Below are 10,142 nucleotides of genomic sequence, written 5' to 3' on the forward strand. Positions count from 1 at the left end.
CTTCACAGGCTCGAGACTCTGAAACTCCAGGTATCAGATTATAGACGACACGCTGCCGAGACAAGGTTAACACATTCAACACTGACTCTATGAAAAAAAAAATTAAATCACACCAAAATATATTTCGTTTCTTAACCTTTGTCATCTTCATTGTGACTCACAATCAATACATTTTAGCTGGAAATAAAAAAGGAACTGATTAAACACCAAGATTATATTGTAGAACTGAGTCCATTTAGATTGTATGTCAATCTACATATGTACTCTATAGACATATATATATATACATATATATGGATACATATATATACAGTATATTTATACATATATATTTGTATGTGTCACATATATAGAAATATATATATATGCATATATATGTGTTTATATATGTATAGGTATATATTTGTATGTATCTACGTTAACTTGGACGTTGTCTCTGACCAGTACTGACAGTATTTGTACTTGTACTTGTACAGTATGAATATCAACACTGTACTTGTCTTTGTCTCGTGTGTGTGTGTGTAACTGTACTGGTCAGTGTGAACCACTGTGGTCATGGCTGCTGTGTTGACCTTTGTCCACTCTGCACCTCAGTCCTGGAGTGACTGTTACAGGGCAGCACGTAACAGGACGACAACAAGAGTTACAGAGTTGGTCTGGAGTTTCTGTGATACTCTCACTGCACACCCCCTATGTCTCTCGCTCTCTTTATCTCTCCCTCTCTGTGTTTGACACTCACTTATACACACACACAGTAGGAGGCAGCACTCGGACAAACAGTGGTTCTGTTGTTGCTGCCAGCTGACTCATCAGGTCTGGTAAACACAAGAAGATCGACAGTGTAATATTAAACTGTAGGCACCTCATCTGCTAGTCTCTCTCTCTCTCTCTCTCTCCATATCTACTGTATGTCTCTCTCTCTCTCTCTCTGTGGTGCTGTCTCTCTCTGTATATAAAAGGGTTATTTTATTTTACCAATTTTTATAACAATAATATAAAAGGTTTTCTTAATTATTATTATTTTACATTATCAATTTATTAGTTTCTATTGTTCTAATGTTTGTAGTATTGTTTTAATGTTTAGATAGAGATGGATTTTATATCTATGTTTTTTAATGTTTAGATAGAGATGGATTTTAATTTAATTAATTAATAGTATATTTCTGTTGGGCTGGAACAAATGAATTGGTTTTTAGTAATTTGTAATGGGGGAAATTTGATCGAGATACGAGTGTTAAACTCGTATCTTGGGTGTTCCACTGTGTATAAATACTGTGACATCATCAGGTTTTGACCAATGGTACGTTTCTTTATCAACAAACCAAACAACACCCGTGACTGAACCGACGTTAATCGTTGTCTGTGTTTGTGTTTCATTCCTGCAGCTCCAGCTGAAACAGGCCATCAGACTGGGCTCTCCTCCGTCTCTGATGTGTGTGAAGAAGATGGAAGATGCCGGCACCACGTCTGAGGACGACGGTCTACCCTGCAGTCCCCCTGAGTACACCACACCTCAGGCAGCGATGGTGACACACCTTTTTGAACTCCGACTTCACTCAGTGAGACAAGTCGAAGCTGCCGCGACGCTGACGGGTGTTTTTTTTCATCGTCTTTTTCAGAAACAGACTCACAGCAGCAGCAGCGTCAGTCTGGAGGCAGTAGGGGGCGACGATGGCCAGGTAAGGAGGCAAAAATACTGATCAGTTCTGTCAGGTTCTGTCGGTAGTTCAGGACTACGACTTTGACTTTGGAGTTCACTCTTTGGTCTTTGATGCTGGAGGACGGACGTAAATCTGTGCCAAACTGTGATGAAACAAATCCTGCAGAGAAAAAAACCTCAACTATTTGTTTAAGCTATAATGTGGGCTAAACGCAGAGTCAGCAAAGTATGACAAACGAGCGTTTAATAATAGTGCAGTCTGAGCTATTTCAGCCGGTCTGAAGCCACAAATGACCGTGCAGACCAGAACCTGAAAAGATCCAACTTGAAGAGCATTCCAGTCGCAGCATTTAGGCCAGAGAGGTCTGCTGCCGGTGGCAGTGGCAGTGGCTCAGTCTGGACACAGACACAGTTATGGAGACACGATATTTTATATACTTCATTACAATTCAAAAAAAGTAAAATGTTGCATATAGATAGTTAGTGGACCCTGGGGTCTGTGAGCCTGAAGTTGAACCGAGCCAGTGATTGAGTCAACCTGTCTTTCTGTTTACTGAAAAAGTATAGGTTGTGAGAAATATATATGTGTATATGTATATATAACAACCACGGGCTCAGTGTGTGTTCTCCGGGTGTGTGTTTCTGGTTGTTCTCAGTACATTCCTCTGGTTTCAGCTGCACACGTGGACAGAAACTGTTTTTTCCAACAGACCTTTGACAAAGAATTGACTTTTACTCTCTGCTAGTTCTAAGGACGAGGTTCTACTACTGGTACTACTTATACAATGAGTTGTGCAGTAATGTTTGGTTCTCAACCTACGGCACTGGTACTGCGTACATGTGACTTTTTTTTGTAGCTTTGTGTTTTTGACTGTGAGTGTGGTCTCAGAATGTCATGTTGGTGTCAGTTGAACTGAGTGGTCATAATAATCTGATTAGGAATCAATTATTTTCTCAGGCCTCTGCTGCTGTACTTTAATGGTGGTCATACTCGTGGTACTTTCAGAGCCAAATATTTCTGGAGGTTGTATGTAGTGGATTTACTGACTTTTCCCAGGTTCTTTTGGCAGGAATATTTTCAAAAATGTCCTGGGACGTAGAGATTTTTGTAGAGTTGGAAGTCGTATTTCAGTATTTCTGTTCCTATTGGGTACTGCTCTGGAGTCATAAATACTACACAGTACTGTCAGAGTTTCTGGCCCCGCTGCCTTTGAAACAACTAGAAACAGACCTGGAGGAAACAGTTCCATGTGGACACAATTTCCCTCCGACAAGGCTGGACACGTCCAAGTTCTTGTCACTGCGTGTCTCCAGACAGTGACAAAATATTTCAATCCCTTCAAAGAGGAAATTAAATGTACCTGTGTTTACAGATCCCGGGGAAATATTTACTCTGTCAACGATGTATTCATGAAGCTGCGATTCAGTGAAACCTCCTGTGTTTTTTTTTTGTCTCTTGTCCTCCCAGCTCCCCTGTGCGTCCTCCAGCAGAGGAGTGAGCCCCCTGGTGGCTCCTGGAGACTTCAGTCAAGCGGCCAGTCCTATGGCCTGTCTGGACAACTCTGCTGCAAAACACAAACTGGGACTAAGACACAAGGCCTGCAACAGGAGGAAACCTGCCAGGGTAAGACTGCAGTACACAAACAAATACTATGTTTTCAATGAATGTATTGTTTGTTTGTTTTCTTACTTTATTGTTTATTCTGTATATATGTATGTATATATGTTTATATATATATATATGTATATGTATATGTATATATATATACATATTTATGTATCTATGCATATGTATTTATATATGTATATATGTATATATATGTATGTATATATGTATATATATGTATGTATATATGTATATGTATACATACGTATACACACATACTGTATATGTTAACACACACATATAAATGTAACTCTTATATAAAGTACGTCCTGACCTTGTTCTGGCTCCTCCTTAGGTTCTGACACTGATGTGTCCAGTGTTCCGTCCATCATGTCTTGTCCCTCGGTTCTTGGCTCCAGTTTCTGCAGGGAGAAAACATACACATATATTAAGTATATATATACACACGTGTATATGTGTATACATAAATATTTATACATACATATACACATGTGTGTATATATATATACATATATACATACATATACACATGTGTGTATATATATATACACGTATATATGAATATATATATATATACACGTATATGTGTATATATATACACATGTATATATGTATACACATATACGCATTAACTGTATAACTGTTAATATATGTGTATGTTTTCTCCCTGCAGAAACTGGAGCCAAGAACCGAGGGACAAGACATGATGGACGGAACACTGGACACATCAGTGTCAGAACCTAAGGAGGAGCCAGAACAAGGTCAGGACGTACTTTATATAAGAGTTACATTTATATGTGTGTGTTAACATATACAGTATGTGTGTATATGTATATTTACATGTACATATATTTATACATATATGTGCATTTATATGTACATATATACACATGGTTGTATATATATTTAGGTATTTTAATATATATGAACATTAAGACATACTGTAAAAGAGAATGACAACAGACGATATATGGAACGTAACATTTATTTTAACATTCATTTTCATTTTCTTCATCACTTATATCTTTTCTACAGTTGTAAGTTTAGAAGAGCTTAAATCAGGGTTCACGAGGGAAATGGAAGAAGAGAACGACAAAGATGAGGATGATACGGAGGACGAGGAGGAGGAGGAGGAGGAAGAGCCGTCACAACATTTCAGAAAATCCCTGTTGAGCTACAGTGAGGAGTCGGTGGAGGAAGAGGATTCCCAGTCAGAGGACGAACAGGATATTTCCCACAACCTGGACACTTCCTGTCCTCCTGAGGAGGACACGCCTGACCCTCTCCACTTGTCCAGTCCCAGCTCAGGAACCTCCTCTCTGGACACTCCCAGGTGACGACGCGTGACTCTCTCCTTCTTCTCTTGTCTGTTTTTCTTTTCCTGTTATGTCAAACTAACCTCTTGACGTTTGTTTCCAGAGCCTCGCCCGAGCCTCCTGCTGGTCCAAGAGAGTATTTACTTGATCCTCTGAGCACTGCATATGAGTCAGTGGAGGACGAGGTTGAAAGTAGGTTATTACAAAAGGAAGAAGAAGAAGAAGAAGAAACTAGTGAGAAGGAAGAGGAGGAGGAAGAAGAGGAGGAGGAAGAGTCCTTGTTGCAAGAGGTTTTGAGTTCCTTGAAAACTCCTCTCGTGTCCTGTCCAATAAGCGTCAAGACTGAGGAAGTCTTCTTGGAGTTGGAGACAAGGAAGGAGGAGGAGGAGGAAGCAGTAGAGGTCAAAGATCAAGAGGAAGAGGAGAAGAAAGAAGAGAGGAGTGAAGTGGAGGAGCTTTTCAGCTATCAGTGTCACAACGCCTTCACCAAGGAAGAGGAGGAAAAGGAGGAGGAGGAGGATGGAGGGGGATTTACTCCTTCCTGTCAGGAAGGGTTAGTTTCCACTGAACAAGAGAGAAAAAGTCAAGACAACGAAGAACCAGAGGAAGAGGAGGAGGAGGAGGAGGATGGAGGGAGATTTACTCCTTCCTGTCAGGAAAAGTTGGTTTCCACTGAACAAGAGAGAAAAAGTGACAACGAAGAACCAGAGGAAGAGGAGGAGGAGGAAGATGGACAACTTGTCAATGATGTAAGTATTTGACATGAATTATTACCTTCTCTGTTTAGGCCGTACACCGTCTCCACTGCAGGTCCATAGTCACTGTTCTCCTTCGTAACCTTCTCACCTTTGTTTTCCAGCAGGAGGAAGACGAAGCTGCAGAGGACGATGAGACGGAGGAGCACAAACCTGAGGAGAAAAGTTTCACAGACACAGGAGAATCTGAAATCCAGGCACAAGATGTGAGAGACGACAAAGAAACTGAAATGGAGCAGGAAGAAGAGGAGGAGGAGGAGGAGGAGGAAGAAGAGGAGAGGGTGACACTGGAGCTACAGAAAGAACAAGAGTTTGATGAGGAGCAATGGGAGAGCAGAGAAACCCATGATGAAGAGGAGGAAGAGGAGGAGGTAGACGTGCAGCAAGTCAGTTTGAGAGTGGAGATGGAGGAAGAACTTGAAGCAGAGGAGGAGGGGGATGAAGAGGAGGGGGAGGAGGAGAGTGTCTGTGATGCAGCAGAGGAAGAGACAGGAGTTCTGGTGTCATTAGGAGGAGCAGAAAGAGGTGAAGGTGACAATGCTGCATCTGAAACGAAACAAGGTGATGATGATGAAGAGGAGGAGGATGAAATCCTGAGCAAACCTTCTGATGAGTCACATGATGAAGTGATGAAGGACACAGAAGTCTCTGAAGTGGCAGAAGAAAATGTTGAGGTCACCGCTGAACAAGAATGGGAGCAGGAAACACAGGAAGTTGATGAAGACGAATCTGAAGAAGAAGAAGAAGAAGTGACAAAAGACTCTGATCGTGAACTGAAACAGGAAGAAGAAGAAAAAACTGAAGTCCTGGAGGAAGTTGTTAGTCCTGCCAGGCTTCCTTCTTTGACTCTGGCTGACTCGCCTTGTAGGCCTTCATCTCCAGAAGGTGGCGCTGTGTCTCCTCCTCTTTCTCCCACCAAGTCTGCAACAACCACTGTCCACATTAACCTGGTCTCTCCCAGCGCAGAGAAACCTCCTCCAGTCTTCCGACAGGTGGCAGAAACTGTTGACGCAGCAGAAAAGCAGGAAATGGCGGCGACAGATGAGGATCAACCCGTGGCCTCTGTGGATGACACGGTCCAGCAGACACCCAGTAGGTCAGAGCAGAGTAAAGCCCGCTTCACCATCGCTCCGGCCTGGCAGAGATCTCACAGTCTGACTCCTCCCTCCTCTCCTCCCCCCTGCCTCACCCCTGTGTCACCCACTCTTGCTGAATACAAAGGTGAGGAGTTAGAAACAACAACAGCAGCAGCAGAGAAGGAAAGTGTTGTGAAAGCAGAACCTGTGAGTTCACCTGAGGTCGACGTGGTGTGGAGTCCTGGTAGAGCAAGTAATTCTGGGAACTCTGCTGCTCCCTTCTCCTCCTCCTCCTCCTCTAAACCCCAGAACTCAGCTGCAGACACAGAAGGTACATTTCTAGCAACAAGAGAAACATACTTCACATTAACTTTTAACCCCCCCCCCCAAAAGAAGCAGAATGTTTATTTGCCTGCCTTTATCATAGATTGTTGTCATCTAGTGGTTCAATGGAAGAACTGGTAATGCAGGAAAATAAAGGCTAAAATGACAGTTGGCTTTGGTATCTATGATTTAAAAAATGTTGTCAATATTTGACAGGTTGAATTAAAAAGCCTAGTGGGAGGTATCCAGCCCGCGGGCCATAGTTTGTGCCACTCTAGCCAACATCTCCATGTGACTATGTGACTATGTGACTGTGTTGTGTTGTGTTGTGGATTAAAGAACTGCATTTTCCACTTACAGAAAGCTGCGTCAGATCTGAGGGAAATCCTGACAGTCCATTTGGAATCCGGCTGAGGAAGACTTCTGCTTCGCACCTCTTCAGCTCTGAGGAGGAAAACACAGAGATGACTGTACGACTGCACTGTTTGAATGAACTTTTTATGAACTCCATATTTTGGTTACATAACTGGAAGATTGAAATACATTTAAAATCTTGTCTTTTTTTTTTTTTTAAGCAATTGTTTTAAAGAAATCCCAGTAAATACAGAGGTTTAATGGAAGCGTTAGAAGTGAAGTCATGATGGGGAATGTGACTCACTACTGCCCCCCTACAGCATTGACAAGTTATAGCATTATAACTCTATCAAGTTTTGTTACTTTTTTTTTTAATTCAGGTTTTCCACCCTCAAAAATAAACAATAAATCAAATGGAGTTCAGTCTTTAGACCAGACAAAGAATCAGGTTGTGACCTAGGGTCAAAGGACAAAGTTTGACCTCAGTTTATACATTAATCCTGACTGTACTGTGTGATATTTTATAACAGATTCTGATCCTCACCACTTTTTTTGTTCTTTCCGGTTCAGTCCCTCTCTGAATCTCCGCCTCAGACAACTGCCCCCAGGGTTGAACCACCTCCAACGGTCGGGGTTAAACCAGCAACTAATCCGTCAGTCAGTCACCGACCTGTCGTTCCTAAAAAACCAGAGATGCACGGAGATGGTGGAGGTAAAGCCAAGCTCTTCTCAGGTGTGTGAACACACACACACACACACACACAGACACTTTACTTATATGGAGAGCTGAGGTGTAATGATGCCGTGACGTTCCACTCAGACCCGGCAGCAGCTCGTGGTGGTTCTGTTGGATCGGACTCTCCCAGCTGGATCTCTATGGCCAAACAGAAGCAGAAGATCTACCAGGAGAAGTCCCTGGACATGACGGTGAAGAAGGTCAGTGACTTCACTGATGGTCCCACAACAAGTCTGAGCAAAAAGAAAAATCTAAAATTATATACGGATTTTATATATGAAAAAAAATTATAATAATAATAATATACATTTAAATATAATATTTGTTTACTCTCCAGTTCTATTTACTGTACTGTTATATATGACAGTTCTTACCTTTGACTGTTATTGTTGTCTGTCATCAGGAGGAGCAGGAGAAGAAGCCTTCACTGCCCCCACAGGCCAGCAGAGGGCAGGGCAGCAAAACACCTGAATCCCCAGGAAAGGGTACGAACAAGCACAAATACAGAGAGAGAAAAAAAGATCATTAGCAGAACACAAAATACGACGTTTGTGATTTTGTCTTAGGTTATTCTTCCCTCTTGTGGACAAACCGTGTTACCGCATCTGACCCTAAGATTCTCAACAATGAAATAATGTGTAAATTCTTCCATTTTTCTACATTATCGTTTCTTCCAGTGACTTTGCCTGCAGTGAAGGAGGCAAAGAGAGACCTCCCTCCTCCAACTCCAGTTCCAGCTCAGCCTTCTAAGGCCCACCTGCTGCCCTGTGCTGTGCCTCCAAAACCCTACGTTCCACCTTCCACCACCAAACCTGTAGACCAAAGATCCCGACCAAGTCCAACTCCAGTTCCTGTTCCCCAAAAACCCAACTCTTGCACTAGCCCCTCGTCCCCGCCCAAACCTGTCACCACCTCCCCCTCTAAACCCCTCCCGCCCCAAAGCGCTGCCGTCACACCCACTGCCTTTTCGCTCGTAACAGCTCCAGAAAAATCCGGTCCCAGAGCGGCTGTCTCCCCCCAGAGAGGCCTGACCGGCCCGCCTCTCCCCCAGGACGAGCCTCCGTGGATGGCACTGGCCAAGAAGAAGGCCAAAGCCTGGAGTGAGATGCCCCAGATTGTCCAGTGAGGGGTCAGGGTGGTGACAGGATTTTGCACTTTGGTCAGACTTGTCCGTCAGTGACCGTCAGTGTTCCTGACGACAGTACAGTGCCAGAGTCTGGAGGGACAAGAATGCACTTGAATGCATGACCTTTTTTTTTCTTTTTTTTTCTTCATCCTGGTGTCATTTTACATCTTACATCGATGGCTTCAGATCAGCACGAACTGTCCAATCACGGAGCTGAACACAGGTTTTGTTTTACTTCTGTTTCTTTCTTTTATGCCTTTGAGTGTTTTTTTTATTTTAAAGTTTCAGTATTTAACTTTAGCCAAGCCGTAATATTTCAGTCAAAGGTTACAGCAGTGGTACCTAGACCCCACCTCCACACAGTTATTGATTCAAATTTCACTAAATATTTTAAACCCCATCATTCTTATAAAACTGCTTTTCTCATTTAAAAAATAAAAATCACTGCAATAAGACACTGACATGAAAATGTATATGCCTTGCTGTTTACCCCGTCATAGCGCTGCCCCTCACTCTAGGATACAGTATACACCAGGGGTGGGCAAACTTTTTGCCCCACGGGCTGGTTCAGTGTGGATTGGATGTAAAACGCTGGATAAAGTAATATAAATAAAATGTACAAGAATAAACCTAAACCTTCAAAGATAATCTGGCACAAATGATGTCTGCCGCCATCTATTGGCATCAATAGAATTACAGTTGTTTCGTCTTAATGCATAAAATAGAAAGATAAACATCAGTCTTTAGCTTACCTGGTATCAGTGGTGGGCGGTCCGGATTAGAAAGCCAAGTGGGCCGTATCTGCCACACGAACCGTAGATTGCCCAGGTCTGGTATACACTGTAAAAGAAAGGGGAGAGCAGTTAATGATGATGACTTAACAGTCGATTCTTTTGTGCTGCCATTGTCTGTGTGTGTGTGTTCGTCTACTGAGCTAGTTGTGTTTGTTGTGTTGATGCATGTGTGTGTTTTGTGTTTCATGCTCAGTGTAGATTATGAATTACATTAAAATAGAGCACTTAGAAAACAATATTTTAAATTTTTTTATATAAAATTTTCTATCAGAATGTTAAATTTTCATGTCATTTTTGGTCAAAAACTAAAAGATTTTGACACATTTTTTGTAAATTTATAAAAAGAAATTTTGATTTTTTTCACGATGGTAAGG

The 10,142-nt window shown here is 42.2% G+C and overlaps 1 protein-coding gene across 4 annotated transcripts in view; it reads left to right on the forward strand.

Moving 5' to 3' along the window:
• LOC103391262 (probable serine/threonine-protein kinase kinX) overlaps nucleotides 1-10,000 on the forward strand; it is a 33,140-nt gene extending 23,140 nt beyond the window's left edge. For 2 of the 4 annotated variants that reach the window (XM_025062956.1, XM_025062959.1), the window contains 13 exons: nucleotides 1,386-1,526; nucleotides 1,620-1,679; nucleotides 3,129-3,284; nucleotides 3,961-4,048; nucleotides 4,323-4,620; nucleotides 4,707-5,112; nucleotides 5,215-5,352; nucleotides 5,463-6,765; nucleotides 7,119-7,228; nucleotides 7,683-7,845; nucleotides 7,933-8,048; nucleotides 8,252-8,333; nucleotides 8,526-10,000. In XM_025062956.1, the coding sequence (XP_024918724.1) occupies nucleotides 1,386-1,526; nucleotides 1,620-1,679; nucleotides 3,129-3,284; nucleotides 3,961-4,048; nucleotides 4,323-4,620; nucleotides 4,707-5,112; nucleotides 5,215-5,352; nucleotides 5,463-6,765; nucleotides 7,119-7,228; nucleotides 7,683-7,845; nucleotides 7,933-8,048; nucleotides 8,252-8,333; nucleotides 8,526-8,974 (3,510 nt within the window). In that variant the 3' untranslated portion in view covers nucleotides 8,975-10,000. The remainder of the gene's footprint in view (nucleotides 1-1,385; nucleotides 1,527-1,619; nucleotides 1,680-3,128; nucleotides 3,285-3,960; nucleotides 4,049-4,322; nucleotides 4,621-4,706; nucleotides 5,113-5,214; nucleotides 5,353-5,462; nucleotides 6,766-7,118; nucleotides 7,229-7,682; nucleotides 7,846-7,932; nucleotides 8,049-8,251; nucleotides 8,334-8,525) is intronic. The other 2 variants (XM_025062958.1, XM_025062957.1) reach the window with 2 other exon arrangements.
• The last annotated feature ends 142 nt before the right edge of the window (nucleotides 10,001-10,142 follow it).

Source organism: Cynoglossus semilaevis, chromosome 15, assembly GCF_000523025.1.
Source record: "Cynoglossus semilaevis isolate Cse_v1.0 chromosome 15, Cse_v1.0, whole genome shotgun sequence".
NCBI classification, from domain to species: domain Eukaryota; kingdom Metazoa; phylum Chordata; class Actinopteri; order Pleuronectiformes; family Cynoglossidae; genus Cynoglossus; species Cynoglossus semilaevis.